Source organism: Trichoderma atroviride, chromosome 7, assembly GCF_020647795.1.
Source record: "Trichoderma atroviride chromosome 7, complete sequence".
Lineage (NCBI taxonomy): Eukaryota > Fungi > Ascomycota > Sordariomycetes > Hypocreales > Hypocreaceae > Trichoderma > Trichoderma atroviride.
This window is the reverse complement of record NC_089406.1, coordinates 1,986,903-2,006,774: the sequence shown is the minus strand read 5'-3', so window position 1 is coordinate 2,006,774 and position 19,872 is coordinate 1,986,903. Positions and strand designations below refer to the sequence as shown.

Genomic DNA, 19,872 nt, shown 5'->3' with positions numbered 1-19,872 from the left:
TGCGAGAACACTCAGAGTAATTAGAGCTTTCCAATACTTTTCTGAATTGAAGTTGCAATGTCGTTACTTAAAGCAGGCTTTAGGGACCGATTGAAGGAGAGGATCCGTGACAGAAGTCAAGACAAACATCAGTATGCGGGTATTCCGAGAACACAAAGATTGAAGATTATTAATATCTTGACTATAGGATAGATGCCTCTAAACCGGTCTCCAGGGTGTTTTCTGGTCGCTTGATCGCCGAAAATGCACCTCACATACCCGTACTGGCGAACCCCAGCCATGATTGCCAAGACACACCAATACGAGAGCTTTGGAACGTGGCGTACGAAAAGTTGCGAGTAGAAGATGCTCAACTTGTTGAAAAATACGAAGCCAGCCTTAAAGAGAGCCTGTGCGCAAACTTGGACTGTGGTGCAAGCTCAAAGACGAGCACAAGAGATTGGATGGACACCATACTTAAGAATAAGGTGCAAGAGACACAGGCGAATATCTGGAAATTGACATTCAGAAGTTCGGAAATTCAACTCACAGAGGCTATCCCAAAGGTCTTGGGGGTACTCAAACTAGTCAATGACTTTGTTACTGCTGCTGTCAGTTCCAACCCATCTGCGTCTCTAGCCTGGGCTGGTGTTGGCGTGTTATTGCCAGTAAGTGAGATTAGCACGTTATTTAGCTTATTGTTGTATAATGGAACTAATCCGCGCTCTTCTGTTCTAGCTCTTTTTAAACCCTATAGAGCAGGCTTCGGACCTAGCAGATGGGTTGGAGTACATTTCATCGCTCATCGTCCAAAGTCGAATGCGAGAAGACCTATACCATCGGCGCTACGAATTAAACAGCCTCTCCGAAGCATCTACAACATCTAAAGCCATTTACAAGAATACTTTGGAAGAGTTGTATCGACAAATTCTAAGATTCCAAGTGACAAGCTATTGCTACTACACCCATAACGAAGCCTCACGTTTTGGACGCGATTTCGTCAAACGAGACGATTGGAGTGATCTGATAGGAAAGATTCGCACCCAAGACTCCCATTTCATCAAGATCAATCAGCTTTGGCGCGAAAACCAGTACAATGATGAATGCGTGGCGGCGCAGCAGCGGCACCAAGAGAGCATGAACAGTTTAACAGTCGTTGGCGCAGAGCTTTCGGGCCTCAGGAAAGCAGTAGAAGATGCTAATTCTAAGAGCGATCATCAAAGTCTAATGCGTTGGCTGTGTGGTATTGATCCATCACCAATATACAACGCTGCCTTGAATCGGCACGAGGCCGGTACAAGCGAGTGGCTGCTCAGAAGAAACGAAAAGTTCTCTACTTGGATAAAGATTTCTAGCACTTTTATATGGCTTCATGGAAAAGGTGCGTTGTTTACTGTGTGGCTGGTGAGAACCGAAACATGACTAACGACGAGTAGCCGGCTCGGGGAAATCAATTCTAAGCACCTCGGTCATCAAACATCTAAAGGATAAATATGACGATGATTCATCAGTTGCTGTCGCTTATTTTTATTTCAGCTTTAGCGATTTGAAGAAGCAAGAAAGAGATGGTATGCTCAAGTCGCTAATCAAACAAATATGCTGTCAACGACCGAACATGCCTGATTCAGTCAGGAAGCTGAGAGAATACAAGAGTCAAGACGCACAACCACCCACTGGCGTTCTTGAAGAAAGTTTATTAGATGCCATGTGCGGATTCGCAGCAACATATATCGTAATTGACGCCCTTGACGAATGTCCCAAGTTCAAGGGCGAACGAGCAGAGCTTATGAAGAGTCTGAATCGCATTCTTACAACTACAACCGCGGCCAAAACATGCAATCTCCATCTATTCTGTACAAGTCGGATGGAGTTAGATATAAGTATCGAATTCAGAGGCCATTTATCCAGGCCAGAGGCTGCAGAGGTTGACCTATCTTGTTGCAAAGAGGAGATGGAGCAAGATATTAGCCAGTACATAGATACGGCTTTATTAAGCGCAGACTTCAACTCTTGGCCACAAACAATTCGGACAGAAGTAAAAGAGGAGTTGATCAAAAAAGCAGATGGAATGTAAGTTTCATAGACACTTACTTGGTGGGGTGAGGATTGCAAAAGTTTTGCTGACAGCTATGGGAAAGGTTTCAGTATGTTCGCTGCCAATTTGACAACTTACAGCGGTTTAGATCGCCAGCTGAGATCCGGAGAGCTCTGGAACAGCTTCCACAAGGACTTGATGAGACGTATGAGAGGATTCTACGAAGTATAGATCCTGTTTATCAGACGCAGGCAGCAAGTTGCCTCAAATGGCTGGCCTTCTCCCTCTGCACATTAACCGTAGACGAACTCGCTGAAATATTTATTCTGCGACCGGAAAACGACACTATGATTGATGAAGATGATCGTGTTTTCAACTCAGAGGACGTTTTGGTATATCTACATGGACTTATTATTGTTGAGATGGATAGAGAAACAAAATATGTCCGTCTGTCTCATTATTCGATTAAGGAATATCTGGTTTCTGGTCGTGTTTGCAAAGACCTTGCGTCAGCTTTCTCGCTCACCGATACTGGCGCTCATATCTGGATTGCACGTTCAAGCCTCGCCTACGTTCTACACGCGGGCGTTACTTGCAAAGTTGTAGAGAACCTTGAGAAATTCAAATCTGATCCCAGGGGCAACTGCAACTCCATTCATCGCGACACGCTAAAATGGTATACAGCTGCAAACTGGCCGGGTCATCTTGAAATGGTCCCTCGAAAATCATGGCCAACTGAAGTTGTTAAAATGGCGAACTCTGCTCTCTCTGTTGGAAGCAAAGGTCTAACCATCACGCTCTTGGCGAGCCGTCGAGAGTCCGATAGAAATGGCCCCGAACGTTTATGGCATCCATACTATTTCACTGCTCGATCAGGATACTCACAGTTGACTGAGCTATTACTCTCAGATGGCCCAAGCACAGGCGCATATTTGACGCAGGAAGATATGGACACCATGTTACAGCTTGCAACGGAGGCAGGTAGCAAAGAACTTGTGCGAGCTCTCCTAGACAGAGGTGCGGCCGTCAATGCAGAAAAGGTCAACATTGGATATGCCACAACTGGCGAGGCATTGCAAAAGGCAGTTCGGCATGGACATCTGGACATTGTAAGGACCTTCCTTGAGAGCGGCGTTGATGTAAATGCGCAGTGCGGGAGAAGGGGCTCAGCCTTGGAAGCTGCTGCAGGGCAAGATGGATTGGAGATGCTGGAGCTTCTCATCGACCACGGCGCTGACATCAACGGCCCAAACGCAAGAGAAGTTCTTTTTTCAGCAGCAACGCGCAAAGATAATACCAGACACCTTGAGTTTCTCCTAGCCAAGGGAGCCGACATAAATATGCGTGGCACTGGAGACCATGCAAAGACGGCGCTTCATCAAGCCGCAAGCTGGGGAAATTGGGATAATTTCGACCTACTGCTACAGAGAGGAGCCGACATCAATATTGGCGGAAAAGATGGCTTTCCTCTTCATGGGCTGGCTCGGAATGGCGATGATGTTGATGGCGCGCTTGACCGAATGAGGCGCCTGATGGAGATGGGCGCGGATCTCGAGGCCCAGTGTGAAGGGTCGGGGACCGCGTTGCATTTTGCATGTCACAGCTCGGAAACCAGTGCTATTCGCATCGCACAGTTTCTGGTTGACAGCGGCGCTGATGTGAATGCCGTGGGGGGGTCTTTTCGGGACGCCGCTGCAGGCATGCGCGATGCTCGGGAAAATGGAATTGGCCGAGTGGCTGCTGGCCAACAAGGCCGATGTGAACCTGCAAGGCGGCTACCACGGCAGTGCTCTTCAGGCCGCATGTTCACACGCAAAACTGGAGCTGGTGCAGTTGCTGCTTGCCCATGGCGCTGAAGTGAATGCCCAGGGCGGAGAATTTGGCAATGCGCTGCAGGCTGCCTGCAGCTGCTATGATCCAGCAGCCCTCGTGCGCTTGCTGCTTCAAAGTGGCGCTGATGTAAATGCAGTTGGTGGTCGATTTGGAACAGCATTACAAGCTGCGGCAGCCGCGTCGAAGATGTATTCTGATGATGCGCATATGGAGATAATACGCCTCTTACTTGAACACGGGGCAAATGTCAACATCCAGGGCGGCCAGTACGGCAATGCTTTAAATGCCGCCGCCGCCGCCGCTGCTCCCAATATGAAACTGCTCCAACTCTTATTGGACCATGGCGCCGATGCTAACCAAGTGTCTGGCCAGTATGGCACTGCCCTACATAATGCTCTCGAGATGCCACGGGCAGGATGGATATGGCATGACGGCTTCAAGGATTGGTGTATTGGCAAGATCCGGTTTCTTCTTAAAAATGGTGCCGATATTAATTTTTCGAGTGGCGAATATGGCTTGCCTCTTCAATCAGCATGTGCACACAGCGACGACTTCTATTTAACAGTACATGTTAGAAGGATAGACGCGGCAACCGAGACGGTAAAATTTCTCCTCGACCTTGAACCTCCGATTGATGTCGACGCTCATAGTGGAATTTTCGGGACAGCTCTACAGGCGGCGGCGTACTCGGGCCTGGCAGAATCAATCAGTCTGTTATTGGATCGAGGAGCCCGTGTCGCCTGTCACGAATGGTGTGGCAAGTATGGCTCTGCCTTGAACGCAGCCGTCATCAAGGGCCACTGGAATATTGTGCACCTCTTGCGCGAGGCGGGAGCAAAGCCCGATTGCTATTCAATGCAGAGGCCTGATGAAGAATGGCTGCTAAAAGTTCGACAAGAGGACGGCCCAGGAGCGGAGGAGAGATATCGGAAATTCTGGGAGTTGGAGAAGCCGATACAAGAGCAGACGCTTTTTTCACGACTAAGTTTACTTGTTGCAGTCTACTTGTCATGGCTTCTTGTGCCATTCCAGCTGTTCATCTCTTTCCCGCTGACAAAGTCCATTAGCCAAAAGAAGAGAGAATAGGACTGATTTGCTCATGGCGTTGGGCCCTTGCGAGGGTTTGGCTTAATTTGGTGGATTCTTTAGTGTCATTCGTGCGTACTCACAAGACTGTTGCTATCTCTTCCGAACATAATACTTGGCCGTAGAATGGGAAACTTGGTTGCATAAGAAGAGCGACTCTGAGATGGAGATTATCAATGTATGGAGGTGTGAGAGAGGGAAACGGCAGTAGAAGGACTAGAACAATGGAAGAGAGAAAGCCAGCGTCTTTCTTCATTTGAGTTTAAGTCTACAGAAACTTATGGAAACGCTTTTAGACGGCAGTACACATGATTATGGATATATGTTATGAAGAATTCGGGACCACGTCGAGCCCTTTTCTGGGTTCTAATGCCTGTATAAGTGGCAGAGTGCGCCTTATCTACTCGACTAAAGCCCAAAACCCAAAGCCCAAGCCGCCGTCGCATTAATATACACAAAACTGCCGTCAAAAGGAAATGATAATCACGCGGCGGGTTTTCAGCTGCAACTAAGCCCTCAAAGTTTCATTCCATGGCTGCCAATACTGGTTTGCCCAAGTAGGCATGCACCTCACCATGTCTGGTGGATCAAGCCGCCAGTCTATTTGGTCGTCCGCAGCATCTTGCTTTGACACCAAGTCAGTCGTATACCCCTTGGATGCCTTGATCCTTTCTCCCTTTTCCACAGAGTACTCAAGGTTCACGGACGGCACGACGGCGATTTTGCGGTAGCCTTTGAACCACAGGTCTTTGCAGAATAACTGCGGCTCGCCTTGCCTGCATTCACCAGCAGACTCATTCGCTGCCCTAAACTGCACAGTCCTCTCCAAAATTGGCTGGGCCGTGAATGCTGTAGCGCCGTTCCAACATGAAAACACCTGAAAGGGGCGCTGCCTGGAGAAGCGATCTCGAGTCTCATCAGCGTTCCAGAAGAGATTCCATGCCGAGTCCCAGTTTCCGTCTGGGGGGATTTCGAAGAAGGAATCGCCGTTGATCGTGCGGCCGATCCACACATCGTAAAAGGTGGGGTGTTCGCCAGCATATGTCCAGTCCATGGCGCATGTCATGTCTGCATCAAGGGCCCTTTTTTGGTGGACAAGCTCGAGGATGTCCTCGGAACACGCAGATACATCGTTGAGGAAAATGACGGTTGTTTTGTCCGTCACCTTGCCCTTTAAATTTGACAGCGGCGCCAATGCCATATTTCGAAGCTGCGCAAGGCGCCCAACGCGGTCGTCTTTACTGGGATCGATTGTAGACGACTCGAAATAATAAGCGACTCTCATATTCTCGAGTGCTGGCTGGAGAGCAGCAAGAACATCAGCGGTGCCGTCTGGAGAGTTGCCTTCAACGATGGACAGTGCACATTGCGCAGGACCGAGAAATCGAATCGCCTCGACGATGCTGCCTATTAGCCGAGGCAGCAGAGGCAAGTTTTGTCGCAGGTTGAGGGCGAAGAAGTATTGAATGGCTGGATCGGATGAGTCTTTGCTCTTGAGCCTGGTGTATCGTGCGGTGCTGTTGAGCGCAGGGCATTTTAGGGTTGGCAGCGTTGAAGGCTGTGATGTCAGGATGGCATCGAGATATTGCGTGATGTTGGCGGCCGGTAAGATGGCGCCTGGAAGAATCAACAGTCAGAATGTTTAGAGACAGCCAACAGCCATGTCCAAGAACAGAGGACTTACCATCAGCAACAGGCTTTGGCGGTCTTCCATCGCCAGCGGCATGTCGAAACAAGGGTCGTACAAGTCGATCTCTGCTCATGAACAGCGCCGTCGCGACAATGAAGCCCACAATCAGCGGAACTGCCAGCGCCGACAGTCTCCTACGCATCTTGAGAGTCGGTGACGATGCAGCATGTCGGTGCCAAAACGCGCATCCGTGGCCACATCATGAAGCAGAGCACGGTGACGCAAAGATCATATTAAGGGGCCTGTGCCGCCTGCAGGTGGTTCAAACGTTGTTGGTCGTCGGTCGCATCGGCGCAACCTTTGTTTGAAGTACAGGCCGGATCAGGCTGGCCAACGAGGATGCGAAGCGCCCACACGGCTGGTTCCGAGGCGCCGTGGGGGTTTACAGCCACGGGTTCAGTGGATTTAGTGGTTTTAGTGGACACATGTTCAGTGGATGCACGTATATGGTGCTACCGCTGATGGCCGAATAACCGCCAGGATTCCATCTGGAACCAACAACTTTCTAAAGACTCAGCTTTGTCCTGCCGTGTACCCTGAGTATCTTCGTGCTTTGTGTACCCGACAAAATGCCTCATTATATGAAATGTAAGGATGCGCAAAGGGGCAGCCTGATCTCGTAGCGATGCGTCCATTCCACTCCCTCTGCCAGCGGTTTTCGCTCCCACTCCGTATTGTTCTGCAGATCGGCCACAATCTTCATGGTACATGCCAGGCCCATGAGATATGAGAGCCTCTACTGCACATGCGTCGAGAATACTCGCCGTTTTCCTTTTATTCTCACAGTTCTATATTCTCAGCGCGCAGAATCTCGGTGTCTTGCCCACTCCCGTGGCATGGCTACCTCGGCGCAATGTTGAGCAACATGGCACGGGTTTCGATAAACGGGCTGATATCCAGACACAAATGTCTACCTGTGGCTTTGAAAATGGCGACCCCAGCAAGATGCGCACTGCCGCCCCGGGATTCGACTGTCGAGTTGACACGATGAATGGCCTTTGGGGCTTCTGTCCGGTCACAGTCATTGCAGCTACCGATTGCGGCTTGGCTGGAAGCTGTATTGACCAAGCATCATGCTCGAGTGGATGCGGGCAAACGGACATGACCCAGTTGACTACATTTACTTGGTTTGGCTCATCCTCCTCGTTTCTATACAGCTACGCACCCTCTTTGAGCCGTAGCAGTTGCTGATGATTTGGCTCTTGTAGTGGACCGAAACAATTCTGCTCAACCGCCCTCTTGACGTTTGGAGTCGATCAGACATACACCTACATTGCCTGTGGAGGCAGTCCCAAGACTGACCACTATCTTGCTTCCCCCACCTCGCAGCCATCTTCAACGACGACGAGCACGACGCAAACGAGCTCGGCTCCGGTTCCATCATCGTCCAAGTCAACAAATGCAACTCCAGGCAGCACATCAGGGCCATCAGGGCCCTCAACGACTAATGCGCTCGCAAAAGAAACCAACGATAACAGTGGAAGCAACGATGGCGGTGGCTCTTCGACGAACAATACTGGGGCAATCATTGGTGGCGTCATCGGCGGCATTGCTTTGTTATGTCTATTTGGCATTGCTGCCATTTTACTTTTGCGGAGGACCCGATCACGTCCTCCCGCGCAAAGAGAGGGCCACCAGGCTTGGTATCATCTTAGCCCCAAACCTAAAACCGATCATCGTTCCACGGGCGGCTGGGGGCCTACGGAATTACCAAGCTCGTCGTATGACAGAACTTCTATGCATCCCATAGAACTACCCAGCTGACATTCTCATACGCCAATTGTTGTAATGGTAATATATGTGAGGCTATATACTAGAAGATGAATCAAGCATTTTGCATTTACTACAGGTCTAAATACGATGGTATGGAGGAGATATCGAGGATGGAAATAATGGGAGGGGACAAGTGTTTCTATATTACAAATACATAAACTTATTACCATGATGAAGCTAGTAGAAGTCGTACCTTATACTAATAAAGCGCCTAGAGAAGCTTCAACGTTGCTCGTCTATGACTGCAGCAGCCGTCCCATTTCTGGTGCACTCTCGCAGTATCCATTGCTCCATCGCCGTCTCTGCCAAAATAGCTCTCTTTTGTGCCCACCAATGCTCTGTTGAAGGAACAAGGATCCTCACAGCGCGGTAAAAGTGGTACAACAAGACCATTGCATGAAGGTCTCCATGCCTCACCATCGACACAAACTGCTGGTCACACAGAAGGGGGAAGATGATGATATACCGAGATAGGTTTCTTTTCAACTCGGGGTTCAGAGCCTCGCATTCCCCATCTTGCGCCTCTGGTAGGAACGACAATATGAGGCAAAGGCGATCCACTATGCCATAGTATCCTTTCAGAGAGTAGCCTGCTTCTTTGGACGTGGAAGGACCTATTTCTGCTAGTTTTGGAATTTCCACAGCCAACGAGCTTTCTGGGGTGAGGTCGGAATTGCGAATGAAGGGGAGAGGGACGGAAAGGAGAGAAGGGCTGACAGGGCGGTCGTACGCAAAGAACCGCCTGAACTTGTCAAATGAATCTCTACTTAGCTTTGCGGCATTGACCAGGACAGTCCGAGAGCTGTACTTGACGTATGGAAGTAATGACGATTGCTTGTGCAAGGAAAGGGGAACACAGTTCAGGAATACGTGCAGAATACCCACGCTGTGTTGGAAGAGGTGGTCTTTGAGCGGATCATACGACATGGTTCCGTCAGGCTCAAGCACTGCAAACTCGGTATTGGACCACATGTCCATGACTAACAGTGTAGTCGTAGTCATGAATGCGTCGACGTTGGACGGTGTAAATTTGCTGGAAAGATCTTCGCAGTATATACTTAAAGTCTTTGTCAAATGAGTAGTGGCCGCTGTGGCATACTTTTGCTCATCAGGAAAGAGATACGACAGATGTCTTGCCGACTCGCAGAGCATGGCATGCATCAGAGAGGGGAAGCTGAAAGATAGCTGCAGGGCATTAATCCAGGCTCCCGAAGGAAAGAGAAGTGTTGGGATAGTGTCATGCTGGAAGTGATGGAAGAGTTTCATCTGTAGCAAGTTGACTGCTTCATCCACTTCATCCAGTACCAGCCCGCATCGCTGTGAGAGACTCCGAGGCACCTCGTCGACAACGTCTGCAGATTTCTCAATCTCTCTCCTACGGCTCACGGGCTTGAAGCTACAAGGCTCCTGTCGACGGATGCACGCCGAGCATGTGGGAAGTTTCTCGTCGCACTTGTGTGGTTGGCGCAAGTCAGCATTCAGACCACCGAGGGTTAATGAAAGCGAAGGATTAAAGACCTAAGCGATCGACTCACCTTTACTCGCCGCTTTCTGCATTGGAGACAGCCACGCTTGGACTTATGATGCAGCCTCTTTTGCCTAAACGGATCCACCACCAAGTTGGTTGGGATCTCGCACAACGTCTGTTCCGAGTCGGGGGCCACAACGAAGACGCTGGTGCAATCTGACAGCGACGGAGGGGTCCTCTTGCGTGCATCGCGGGAGGAAGAGCCAGACAAAGGGACGCCAATGCCGCGTTTTAATGCAGGCTCCATTGTAAGAAAGTACAGCACGCGACCTTTTGCGTGACGCAGGCGATATTGCAAATGCAGATTTACGCGCGGTCCGTCGTGTTTACGAAGTTGGCGGTCGGGATCTACACCGAAGCCAGGCAGACATGAATTCGGACACTAAACCCTTCAAGATTGAACGAGCCGAATTTGGCAAGTGGGGACCAGGTCGGCTCCGGAAGTTGTGGAGCAAACTTGATGCTCCGGCTCGGATGTTGGAGCAACTTGCCGAGATCGTGTCCGAGCCAGCTCTTGATTCGCCAGCTGGGGAAGATGATCCTTGTTGATTCGCGTTGCTCGTTTGATCAGATAAGATGAACGAGCAACACGGGAACAAGTTTAGTGTTTTGAGTTAGTATTTGAGCACATTCTAAGAGTAGCGACTATGTCCGTTTCAGTGTCTGGAAAAGACCGAGACGTCGGATATTGTCTCGGAAAATTCTGGCTTCTACTACGTATGTACGGCATCTCTGTTATACAGTATATCTCTGTTCTTAATTAGGAAAACTTTAGTTTTTGCCTCAATAATGACCAGGTTGGCAAGTATCAGGGGAGTAGACCAGGTTCAATTGTGATGGTAGAGGTATACACATGGACTCAGCTCTAGAGCTTGGCATATCCATCATGCGGCAGTACCAAGTGGATCACACTTGCCGCAGCAATACCTTCCTATGATTCGTCACCCGAAACACACCTCCTGACATCAGTCAATGCCATATGCTTAGTTTGTGCGGCCCATCGGTGCTTCGAGGAGCCCGAAATAAGTATATATACGTTGGATGCATCACTTGGTATGGTCTACTAATCTCATAGCCCTCATCATTACTACTCTCAACAGAGTCACCCTCATCGTCATCATCATCAACCAACACTTCCGACCTTGCAGCTTACAACACTACATCACCTTAAAATGGATTTCAAAACACCCGAGATGATGGCCCTTTTCAGCTTCGAAAACTTCCGCTTGGCCACGAGTTTCGACAACCAAGCTCAAGCTGCATTGCTTCGTCCCAACCCCAGACTCGAGCAATGCTTGGCCAACTCTACAGCCAAAGGTCTTCCACCTATCAGTGTCCTCCCCATGGCCGGCCAACATCTATCCATTCTTGCTCAGCTCATTGGAGCCAAGTCGATTCTCGAAGTTGGTACGCTGGGGGGTTACTCGTCTATTGTGTTTGCAGAAGCAGGTGCCAAGGTGACCAGCATTGAGATCAACCCAAAACATCGCGACGTGGCGCTAGAGAATGTCAAAGGCCTCGACGCAGAAGTTCTACTCGGAGCGGCGCTGGATGTCTTGCCGAAGCTTGCGGAGGAAGGGAGGCAGTTTGACATGGTGTTCATTGACGCGGCCTTTGATGACCAATGGGAGCACTTTGACTGGGCGGTCAAGTTGACGCGCCCCAATGGATGTATATTCCTCGACGACGTGATCCCTACGATGATTCAGAACGGGCAGACAAAAGAGGGAGGCGAGACTATTTTGACAAAGATTGGCAGAGACGAGAGAGTTCAGGCCACGCTGATGCCGACCGTGGCTTGCCACTCTATGATACCTACGCCTGTGTTCACTGGCTTCGTCTTGGCCGTCGTCAAAGGCCACTAACGCCAATGTCACCTAAGAAAAGTGTATTAGCTTAAAATGACATACCACTCATATTTTCTACCATTATTACAATTTACGCGTAGAGAACCATCCAGTAGTATGCAAGCACCAAGTGTAATCTTACTTCATTATGTCTGTTCATTCATGTCTCATAGGTGCCAGACTATCTTCTGTGTTTCGCCGCCTTATCGAAACTCTCCCGTCAAGCCCGTCGGATACCTTGAAGGTGCCGTTCATGTGACGCTGCCAGCCAGGTATATTCTTCATTCTGCTTCTTACTAGATTGCTGAAGCCTCTTTTCTCAATTGTATTTTGTTCTGCTGTTATAGCCGGATACCGCTCTTTTTGTCTCGCTTCGAACGATGTTCGTCCACCCATTTCGTGAAATGCTGATGCTGTACCTTGACGGCTTCGAGCCTGCAATGCTTGAATCATCCAGTCACGGATTTCTTCACCTCTGTAGCCGTAGATAAATGCGAGTGATAGTACTCCTACCGTAACTGGTACTGCAGTTATCCAAAAAATGGCTTGATTCCACTCCGAATTCCTCACGTCTGTCGTATTCATGCCGAGGAAGCTCGAAACAAATGACAGCGGCAAGAAAAAAAGCGTGACAACAGTGAATACCCTGATGGCTTTTCCATGATCTTCTTCCATTATCTCAATCGTTTGCTTAACTTGATCTTTCAGAATCCATAGTCGCGTCGCTAAATTGTCAATTTCTCGCCGTCTTTCTATTCGGCGGTGCAGCTGATCATTGCCAAGTTGCACTTCGACTCGAAACTCTCTGAATCGTGTCTCCGTGGTATATCGAGAAGTCAGAGGGTCGATGAGAGTGAGGAAATTATAGAGACAGCTTTCTTGGCTATCTACTAATTTATCCAATGCTTGAAGCTCTTCTTCGAGGCCATGAATATCCAAAAAGACCCGTTTTCGAGGTCGGTTGTTTGCCTCAAAATGAAGCCGAGATGTGTAATCTTTGTAGAGCCGCAGGAGAGTATCCTTTGCATAAGAGCGGCCCGTGGCAGATGGCTGGAACAGAGGTCTTTGGATCTCTGACATGAATGCCAATGCAAGAAACTGGACTCGGACAGTCTCAGCCTCAAGCATCTCAGAATGAGATCCGATACCAGTCAGAAAGATATCTTTCTTGGCACTCTCTAAGCGGTCTATTATGCGTTCGTTGGCGTCCATTTCCAGCGAAAAGAGTTCCTCAATCTTTCGATCAATGCGCTGAATTAACGGGAAATTCTCAAGTGAGCTTCCGCTGATCAAGCTTCGCCGCCGATTGATAAGAGATAGCTGCTTAGAGCGAAAGACGAACATTTTGATAATTTGTTGAAACGCATGAGTAATGTTCATGGACAATGGAGGTGTAGAGACTGCATCGCTTGTTGGAGAATCTCTTGTCGTCATATTGTGCAACTCTCCCACATAGTCGCTGATAAAAGATAGCTCCTCGATGAATTCTTCCATAATTCCCAAAAGTCCGTCTCGAGAGCTTCGCATGGGATATCCATCGTGCCAAGTGCGACGCAGCCATACATAGCAGGGATCGTCATATGGGCGATCAGAGTCGCGATGCTTGCATTCAATATGTCTTTCATGCAAATGATTCAGCGCGTCAATGGCCGATTGATAAGGCTTTGCGGTCTTACAATCTCCGCAATCCAAATAGGACGTCTTGGCCAAGGCTAGCTCTCGCCTACGAAGATCCGTTTTCTTGACCTGGCTCGAAAAGTCACGTATGGTATATGTACATTCAGATTCACGCTCTCTTTCGTTCTCTTCCCAAAGTATTTGCTACCATTGATCAAATGGTATCAGCATTGACCATTGCAAGAGCGAATAAGAGGATTGCTTACCAGACACATGATATCCACACAACCCCAAAGTCGTTTTAATAGGGTATGTATCACAGAGCCGTCGGTATCTGGTATGAATGACCAGATAATTTGCTGGCTTATCTCCACCAGTTGTTTCGCAAGTGCCTTATCGTGGCTCACGAGGCCTAGAGCTTTCGTTTGGCCAAAGTATGTCTGCTCATTGGCACCTTGGCCTAATGGTGTGTTTGTTGAACCAGGCGCATTGTCAAGAGCAGGTTTATCAATTATTCCTTGTCCACCTGATCTAATCATTTGGCTGTATTTCCCCTGAACAAGCCTCGAATCCATCCTCAAACTCGATTCGTGAAGGGATTCTTGTCTCGATAATAAATCGTCCATAGTTAGTTCTGCAACTTTCAAATAGTACCTGCTAACTGGATCGCCGGAAATGCGTTCATCTATTTGGTCAAGAAGCTTAATCAAGACCTGTTCTTGAGTGTCGAGCGATGAGAATGTACTTGTCATGCTGTTTTGTCTCCAGAAAAAGAATGGGACAGCTTTTGGTACAGATCGTGTTTCTACCTTGGTAGCATTTGAACTTCCATAAGGAGACATCTCTGCACTGTCTTTGTCACTCAAGCGCCGCTTCTGAGGCTGGAAGCGCACCCCAGAGCGCGACGAAGGATCAGGCGCCGAACTTGAACTTTCCCATCTCCAGGCACGCCGTTTCCGTGTGAGACTCCTTCCACGTGAATGGGAGGATTCATCTGTCGAATTTGAAAGGGAGGAAGATCGTGAGCGAGACCCTTCATATGAAACGTCTCGTGGAAAGCTGGTACTATTTCCAAAGATAAATCTTATCTCTTGCGCCTTTTCAAGATTGCGAAGCTCAGGTAAATTATCTTGAGAAGAATTATGTTCGCCGTTTAGCACCATATTATCACCCAAGTTCAACTCGGTACTCGTGTCAGGTGATGTAGCGCCAATCAGATCATTGTGACTGCGTTTGTTCATCTCGTCTCCATCAGAAGAGTCAGATCCATCATCTACTTGAGCTTTTCGGTACATAGTAACTGGTGTATTTGGTTGAGAAGTAGATACCTCTTCGCGTTCATTTAATTCGTTGTCCCTTTGTCGAGTGCCAACATTCTTGGAGGAGCTAGCCGCATCTTTTGCCATTGAAACGTCTGGAGATCCTTCTTTCGGCGTTTTGTTTTCGTCATCGTCGCTTATATAGAAAAAATTGTCTTCGAGGCTTGTAGCCGTTTCTCTTTGCTCTTCAATGCTGCTAGCAGGAGCCTGTTGTTCGTTCATCAAAGGATGACCATGTATTGACAGTCGTCTTGGAGTTGAGGCCCTTTTAGATGTAGATATGTTTTCTCTAGAAGACAGATCTCCGTCGTATGTATCTGTGTGATATCTTGATACGCTTGTTCTTGAGCTGTGGCGATTGTCGCGCTGAGCGTAATCGAGTAGCAAAAGTCGTCTGATACCCGAACGGCTGCTTCGTCGGCTAGATACACTTGATGAACGTGATGTTGGTGCTTTTCTTTTGACAAGATGAAACTTTAGAAGCGATGGTCTCGCCGCTTTTGCTAGTTCAGCCCATCGTTCTGTCGTTACAACTTCGTCTGCCTGATCAACTAGCTCATAGTCCATGATGCTAATGAGATTGCCGTGAACAGTATATATAACTTGCCGGAAGAAATCTACCCATGGAGTCTTCGATGATATGCTCATGCTATGCTGAAAGCCCTTGACATCGACAATCTCGATTCTCAGCGGCTGTCTAAAGTAGTCGGTACGCTTCTCGATCGTGCCACCAAGCAAGTCATCCGGCGGCCGGTCCGACAGAGTGATTAAGATATCCGAGCCTATCACCAGGCACCACAATTGATTGACAAACAATGTGTCGTGTGGTTGGCAATTGACCGGCATCTTATGAATAACCTGGTTCTTGCCCCGACTTGTGACAACGTCAAATCCGTAGAGATTCTGAAGGAGAGTCCGACGATAGAAATCATCTCTCTCGTGAGATCCACTGTTGTTTTTGGACGAAGCCAACTCTATAAACGGGAAAGCCGAAAAAATAACCGGTTCCGTGACCACAGAGTTGTGCGCGTCATGAAGTACTTGGCGGGTGCCATTAAATCGCAAAACAGAACCCGGTTCGATATATGCACCATTTTCAGATTCCCGGAGAAATGACTTTTCGACAGACTCAAGGAGCAAAATGGCAACTCTCCGGATATCTCCATTAATTATTGGGCAATCCATGACGAGTTTCTGTATCGTGTTAGTCAGTGCAATGATACACAATGTGTTCGCTCATCATACTTCCAAAACTTTGACGCTCATCGAAGAACGTTGAACATGGCTGACATAGAGGTCAGCTTTTGAAAGAAGCCTTAGAGGCCGTATAGATACTTACAGCCACTTGGCTTGCACTGGAGCTGAATCGTCATTGTCCCTGGTAGGGCCTTGTGGACAGAAAAGTGTAATTTTTCCTTGTCCCATTTCACCAGTTGAATATCTTATGGAGTAAATCGATTCAAGAGTTGTTGTGCCAATCTTCTTGTCATGATACTTTTTTGTTTTCCAAGCCGAATTCGAGTCAGACAAATGCGTGTAAAGCATGTGTTCGTTGTTGGTCGGAAGGGTCACCGTCCACGACATGCCAGCCTCCTCGACTTCTTCAGCTTTTGTGCCATCATTCTCAACCCCTTCAACGTAACTGGGTATAGTACTGGAATTCTTCTCCGTGATGTAACTGCCACTGGTTGGTGATGATGTGCGTGGTGAAGTGCTCAGAAAGTCGTAAGACTCTGGGGCGGGTTGGGGCTCCCACGAAGCTGTATGCGCGGGTACGGGCTCTCCACCATAAGAAACATCAAAGTCGTCTTCATTTCTTTTGGTACCTCTGCGAGACGGACGAAACTGCCTTTCTGGGCTCAGCCGCTCATTCGAGAAACCTGTGTATCTCCGGGGCGGAGGATCGTCACTCAATCGACGACGTGGGGGAGGCGAATAACTCATTATCCAGTTTGCATTATTCATGCGTCATATTCTTAGTTGAAAAAACTGCCTGCTTCTTAATTTGGGCTAACCAGTTCTTGGCCCAAATCTGTGTGTATATCCTGTGCCCGGATACGAACAACAAGAAGCGATATTGCGGTGTACCGTGGTTGAATCCAGGCGACAGGGATTAGAGAACCGGCGCTCTCTGAGGGTGTAGGGACATTGACTAACCACTGGCTTAGTGGGCAGGATCTGGCCTCGTATTAGTTCAGATGGCAGTACTTCTTTGATAACAGACTGCAATGCTAGTTTGATGCCTGACAAGTGAGCGGGGATGGAGTCGGCAAAACGAATCCTTCGAGCATTTATTGCTAGGCTGTTTTCGACAGGGTTGTGGGACACGTGAGACGATGCACGTATACATACATGTACAGCGCCTATATGTACTTACATGGCTGTCGAAACGCAGATCGGCTCAAGCATAACCGCAAGCTGCTCGTTACAGTACATTGAGGTTGAAAATTTGTAACCTCACAGTAATCTCTTTCCGCTATCACGGAGGTCGCGATCCTGCTCATTAGCGAGTTAATGACTAGCAATTTGGTATCGGTATTCGGAGGGGAAAATACTCATCTAAAGGACTGCACATTGCATCAAATGAGATATACTATAACATATTATGTGCAATTACAAACTCGGTTGGATTGAAGCCATCAATAACAGCCAATGTGGGATATAAGTCGAGACGAGGAAGACATACTCCGGGAAAATTCCTTTAGGGTAAGTGGCTCCAGCTCCAGTTGGCTCATTTTGGTGTATGCACTCAGCAAAGAGTACAACGCGAGATGTTTCCGCCAGCTCACAGGAATTCCGGATTGTATATTTCCGACATATGCCAAGCGCAGCAGACGAGGCATTTGATGAACCAGACGGTCCAACGTCTCAGTGTAACGATAATCTGTGAAGACGGATTCATCTACTAAGTGGGCGCCAGGCTGCGCGTCTCATTGACTTTGTCTGGAGCCCAATACACAGATTTGCAAAGTCGTCACAAGGTTAAATATAATTAACAAATGTTTTAGTAGCTAAAAACTCCATCACTAATAACTATTTCACAGATTTTAGTGTCCTGGAGAAGGTAAAACGAAACGAAACGAAACAATGTTCGTTTTTGTTACTTGCCCGAAGTAGACAACTAAGTTAATATTTTTCAGCAATGTGAAAAGAAAATAGCGAAAAACTACGAACGAATTTTACGACCCTCATGATGAGGCATGTAAGTTAAGCTCAGGGATTATATGAGGGCTACTCAGAGAAACGGGTATGTTTGTGTTGCTCTAGGGTGTGGATGAGGCGTTACAACTGTGTTTTATACTTTCTTCATTCATTTCAGAAACAGATCATGCACAAACGTAATTTCTCGCATTTCTAAACTTTTGGGCCAGAGCCCAAGCAAATTGGTCTACCCAAGTAACCTTTAGTACTGTGGAAGAGTGTATTCAAATTGGAAGAATGGGGAGAAAACAACCAGTCATAATCTCTCCCATGCAATTCTGCAATTTAGTGATTCTATATCTATTTCAGTGCTTTCCCATAGTCAAGCTCCCTGGGCATTACTAATTCGTGTTCAATGGCGCAATCAGCTGTCTGTGTGAATAATAGCTCTCTTTTCATCTGCACGTTTGGTTAGTGATGTAGCCAACACATGATTATGAATGGCGCTCACTTATGTCAACGGAAAGAACGGCTCGTCAGCTTTTGGTACAGGTCCTACAGCCTGTTATGCCTAACAATGCGGAGCCTGAACACGATGTGTATCTACCCAATTTGTGCCTTAACAATTTGAAAACTGCGCATTCGGGTTATTCACTCGAGATGAGTCCGCACGCTGTACTCGAGCGATTACACAAGCATGGGCTGCTTGGCGTAGAGGATGAGGATGGATTTCTTGATGGGAAAGCTGAAGTGGATGCACACCGAGTTAGTTAAGGATTGTAAGGTAGATTCAGCTGAGGCGCAGTTCTGTTTCCCGAAACGTTCCCGGCTCTAGGGTTGAGTTCTCATACTCTATTTTTAGTTTATGTTGGAGAAAGTTACTAAGCATGTCCTCTTCATGTACTGCAAAGTGTTTAGCGCACTTCTGTCAAGCTTGCTCTGCAGCTTATTACTACTTGCGGAGTTCTTCGTATAGACTTTGCGTTTGGTTAGCTGACGCTGGCAAGCAACGGATAGCGCACATGCCAATTCGCTCCGCCTCAGCGTAAGCAACAACTAGCCATGTGGCTTGCATGCTAGTCAGTTCACGTAGAGCAGTAATACAATTAGTAAATGTAATTCTTGCGGCTTATAAACTTTATCAGCCATTGTCATATTATTGTCTACCAACTTTAGCCTCATGCTAGCTGTGGCTTTGTACGGAACACTTCTATCCGCTTACTTTGTGTAATGTGAAGCTATATATAGGATATCATGAAAATACGTCTTCAACAACAAGAAATTATCTATATAAACAGCTCTCCATCTCGCTCTTCAAGTTTTTTCTGCATCATCACAACAACAATCACAACAACAATCACTACAACAATCACTACAACAGTCTACAAGTAACAACAACTCTTCAACCAACTCTTTCAACTCCAATCTAAATCAACAACTCACACCTTCAATCAAAATGCTTGCCTCCATTGCCTTCACTCTTTCCACCCTCGCTCTTGCTGTCTCCGCAGCTCCTGCTCGCCGCACCACTGGCACTGTTCAAGTTCAGTTTGCCAACGATGTCACTGGAGCAAACGGCAACGCCTTCATCCCTCTTGATGGATCCAACGTTGTCCTTGGAGAGGCCTACGCCAACACCAACCTAGAGAAGGATGGCACTCTCTTTGTCACCAGCCTGGAGTTCACCGCCGACTTCAGCAATGTGCAGTGTGTTGTCTTGAAGGACTTGGAAACCGTGGTTGCCAGCCTCGCCGACCCAGAGCGAGACTTCCAGACCTTCTCCCAGAAGCCCTTGAATTGGCAGGCTGGTTTCACTATCGCCTGCAACCAGGCTGCTTAGACTTTCTTTAATGTCAGGGTTTATACGGTCTTAGAAGGGGATTGGTTTTGGGGTTTGGGTTTTGGCCTCTATTTGCATTTTTACCACTCAATCATTAGAAGATATACAATCATAGATCGATCCAACATCGCAGCAACTTAGTATATCACACCATTCATTTATATTTAATACAGCAAGCTTGCAT

At 47.8% G+C, this 19,872-nt stretch overlaps 8 protein-coding genes across 9 annotated transcripts; 5 read left to right on the top strand and 3 right to left on the bottom strand.

Annotated features, from left to right (window-relative positions):
* Positions 1 to 57: 57 nt before the first annotated feature.
* On the top strand, positions 58 to 3,870 carry TrAtP1_012668 (uncharacterized protein; the record flags this gene model as incomplete). Its single annotated transcript, XM_014088436.2, has 5 exons — positions 58 to 131; positions 188 to 647; positions 718 to 1,360; positions 1,416 to 2,049; positions 2,118 to 3,870. The coding sequence occupies 5 exons, from the start codon at positions 58 to 60 to the stop codon at positions 3,868 to 3,870; spliced, it is 3,564 nt and encodes a 1,187-aa protein (XP_013943911.2).
* A 163-nt stretch (positions 3,871 to 4,033) lies between these two features.
* TrAtP1_012667 (uncharacterized protein) lies at positions 4,034 to 4,933 on the top strand (the record flags this gene model as incomplete). Its single annotated transcript, XM_066115629.1, has 1 exon — positions 4,034 to 4,933. One exon carries the CDS (start codon positions 4,034 to 4,036, stop codon positions 4,931 to 4,933), a length of 900 nt encoding a protein of 299 aa, XP_065971728.1.
* A 314-nt stretch (positions 4,934 to 5,247) lies between these two features.
* Positions 5,248 to 7,044, bottom strand: TrAtP1_012666 (uncharacterized protein). Its single transcript, XM_014088435.2, has 2 exons — positions 6,618 to 7,044; positions 5,248 to 6,550 (listed from the first exon to the last, which is right to left on the bottom strand). The coding sequence occupies exons 1-2, from the start codon at positions 6,763 to 6,765 to the stop codon at positions 5,442 to 5,444; spliced, it is 1,257 nt and encodes a 418-aa protein (XP_013943910.1). The 5' UTR covers positions 6,766 to 7,044; the 3' UTR covers positions 5,248 to 5,441.
* A 78-nt stretch (positions 7,045 to 7,122) lies between these two features.
* On the top strand, positions 7,123 to 8,561 carry TrAtP1_012665 (uncharacterized protein). The gene is made up of 2 exons (XM_014088434.2): positions 7,123 to 7,750; positions 7,832 to 8,561. The coding sequence occupies exons 1-2, from the start codon at positions 7,350 to 7,352 to the stop codon at positions 8,385 to 8,387; spliced, it is 957 nt and encodes a 318-aa protein (XP_013943909.2). The 5' UTR covers positions 7,123 to 7,349; the 3' UTR covers positions 8,388 to 8,561.
* TrAtP1_012664 (uncharacterized protein) lies at positions 8,562 to 10,236 on the bottom strand. The gene is made up of 2 exons (XM_014088433.2): positions 9,932 to 10,236; positions 8,562 to 9,848 (listed from the first exon to the last, which is right to left on the bottom strand). Exons 1-2 carry the CDS (start codon positions 10,169 to 10,171, stop codon positions 8,619 to 8,621), a joined length of 1,470 nt encoding a protein of 489 aa, XP_013943908.1. The 5' UTR covers positions 10,172 to 10,236; the 3' UTR covers positions 8,562 to 8,618.
* Positions 10,237 to 11,096: 860 nt separating this feature from the next.
* TrAtP1_012663 (uncharacterized protein) lies at positions 11,097 to 11,789 on the top strand (the record flags this gene model as incomplete). The annotated part of the gene is made up of 1 exon (XM_014088236.2): positions 11,097 to 11,789. The coding sequence occupies one exon, from the start codon at positions 11,097 to 11,099 to the stop codon at positions 11,787 to 11,789; it is 693 nt and encodes a 230-aa protein (XP_013943711.2).
* Positions 11,790 to 11,794: 5 nt separating this feature from the next.
* TrAtP1_012662 (uncharacterized protein) lies at positions 11,795 to 16,956 on the bottom strand. Of its 2 annotated transcripts, XM_066115627.1 has the most exons (5): positions 16,047 to 16,956; positions 15,953 to 15,992; positions 13,655 to 15,901; positions 11,914 to 13,592; positions 11,795 to 11,801 (listed from the first exon to the last, which is right to left on the bottom strand). In XM_066115627.1, the coding sequence occupies exons 1-4, from the start codon at positions 16,670 to 16,672 to the stop codon at positions 11,928 to 11,930; spliced, it is 4,578 nt and encodes a 1,525-aa protein (XP_065971726.1). In that variant the 5' UTR covers positions 16,673 to 16,956; the 3' UTR covers positions 11,795 to 11,801; positions 11,914 to 11,927. The 2 variants fall into 2 exon arrangements, with proteins under 2 accessions (XP_065971726.1, XP_065971727.1); XM_066115628.1 differs by having other exon boundaries at positions 15,953 to 16,956.
* Positions 16,957 to 19,187: 2,231 nt separating this feature from the next.
* TrAtP1_012661 (uncharacterized protein) lies at positions 19,188 to 19,839 on the top strand. The gene has a single exon (XM_014088273.2). The coding sequence runs from the start codon at positions 19,305 to 19,307 to the stop codon at positions 19,686 to 19,688; it is 384 nt and encodes a 127-aa protein (XP_013943748.1). The 5' UTR covers positions 19,188 to 19,304; the 3' UTR covers positions 19,689 to 19,839.
* The last annotated feature ends 33 nt before the right edge of the window (positions 19,840 to 19,872 follow it).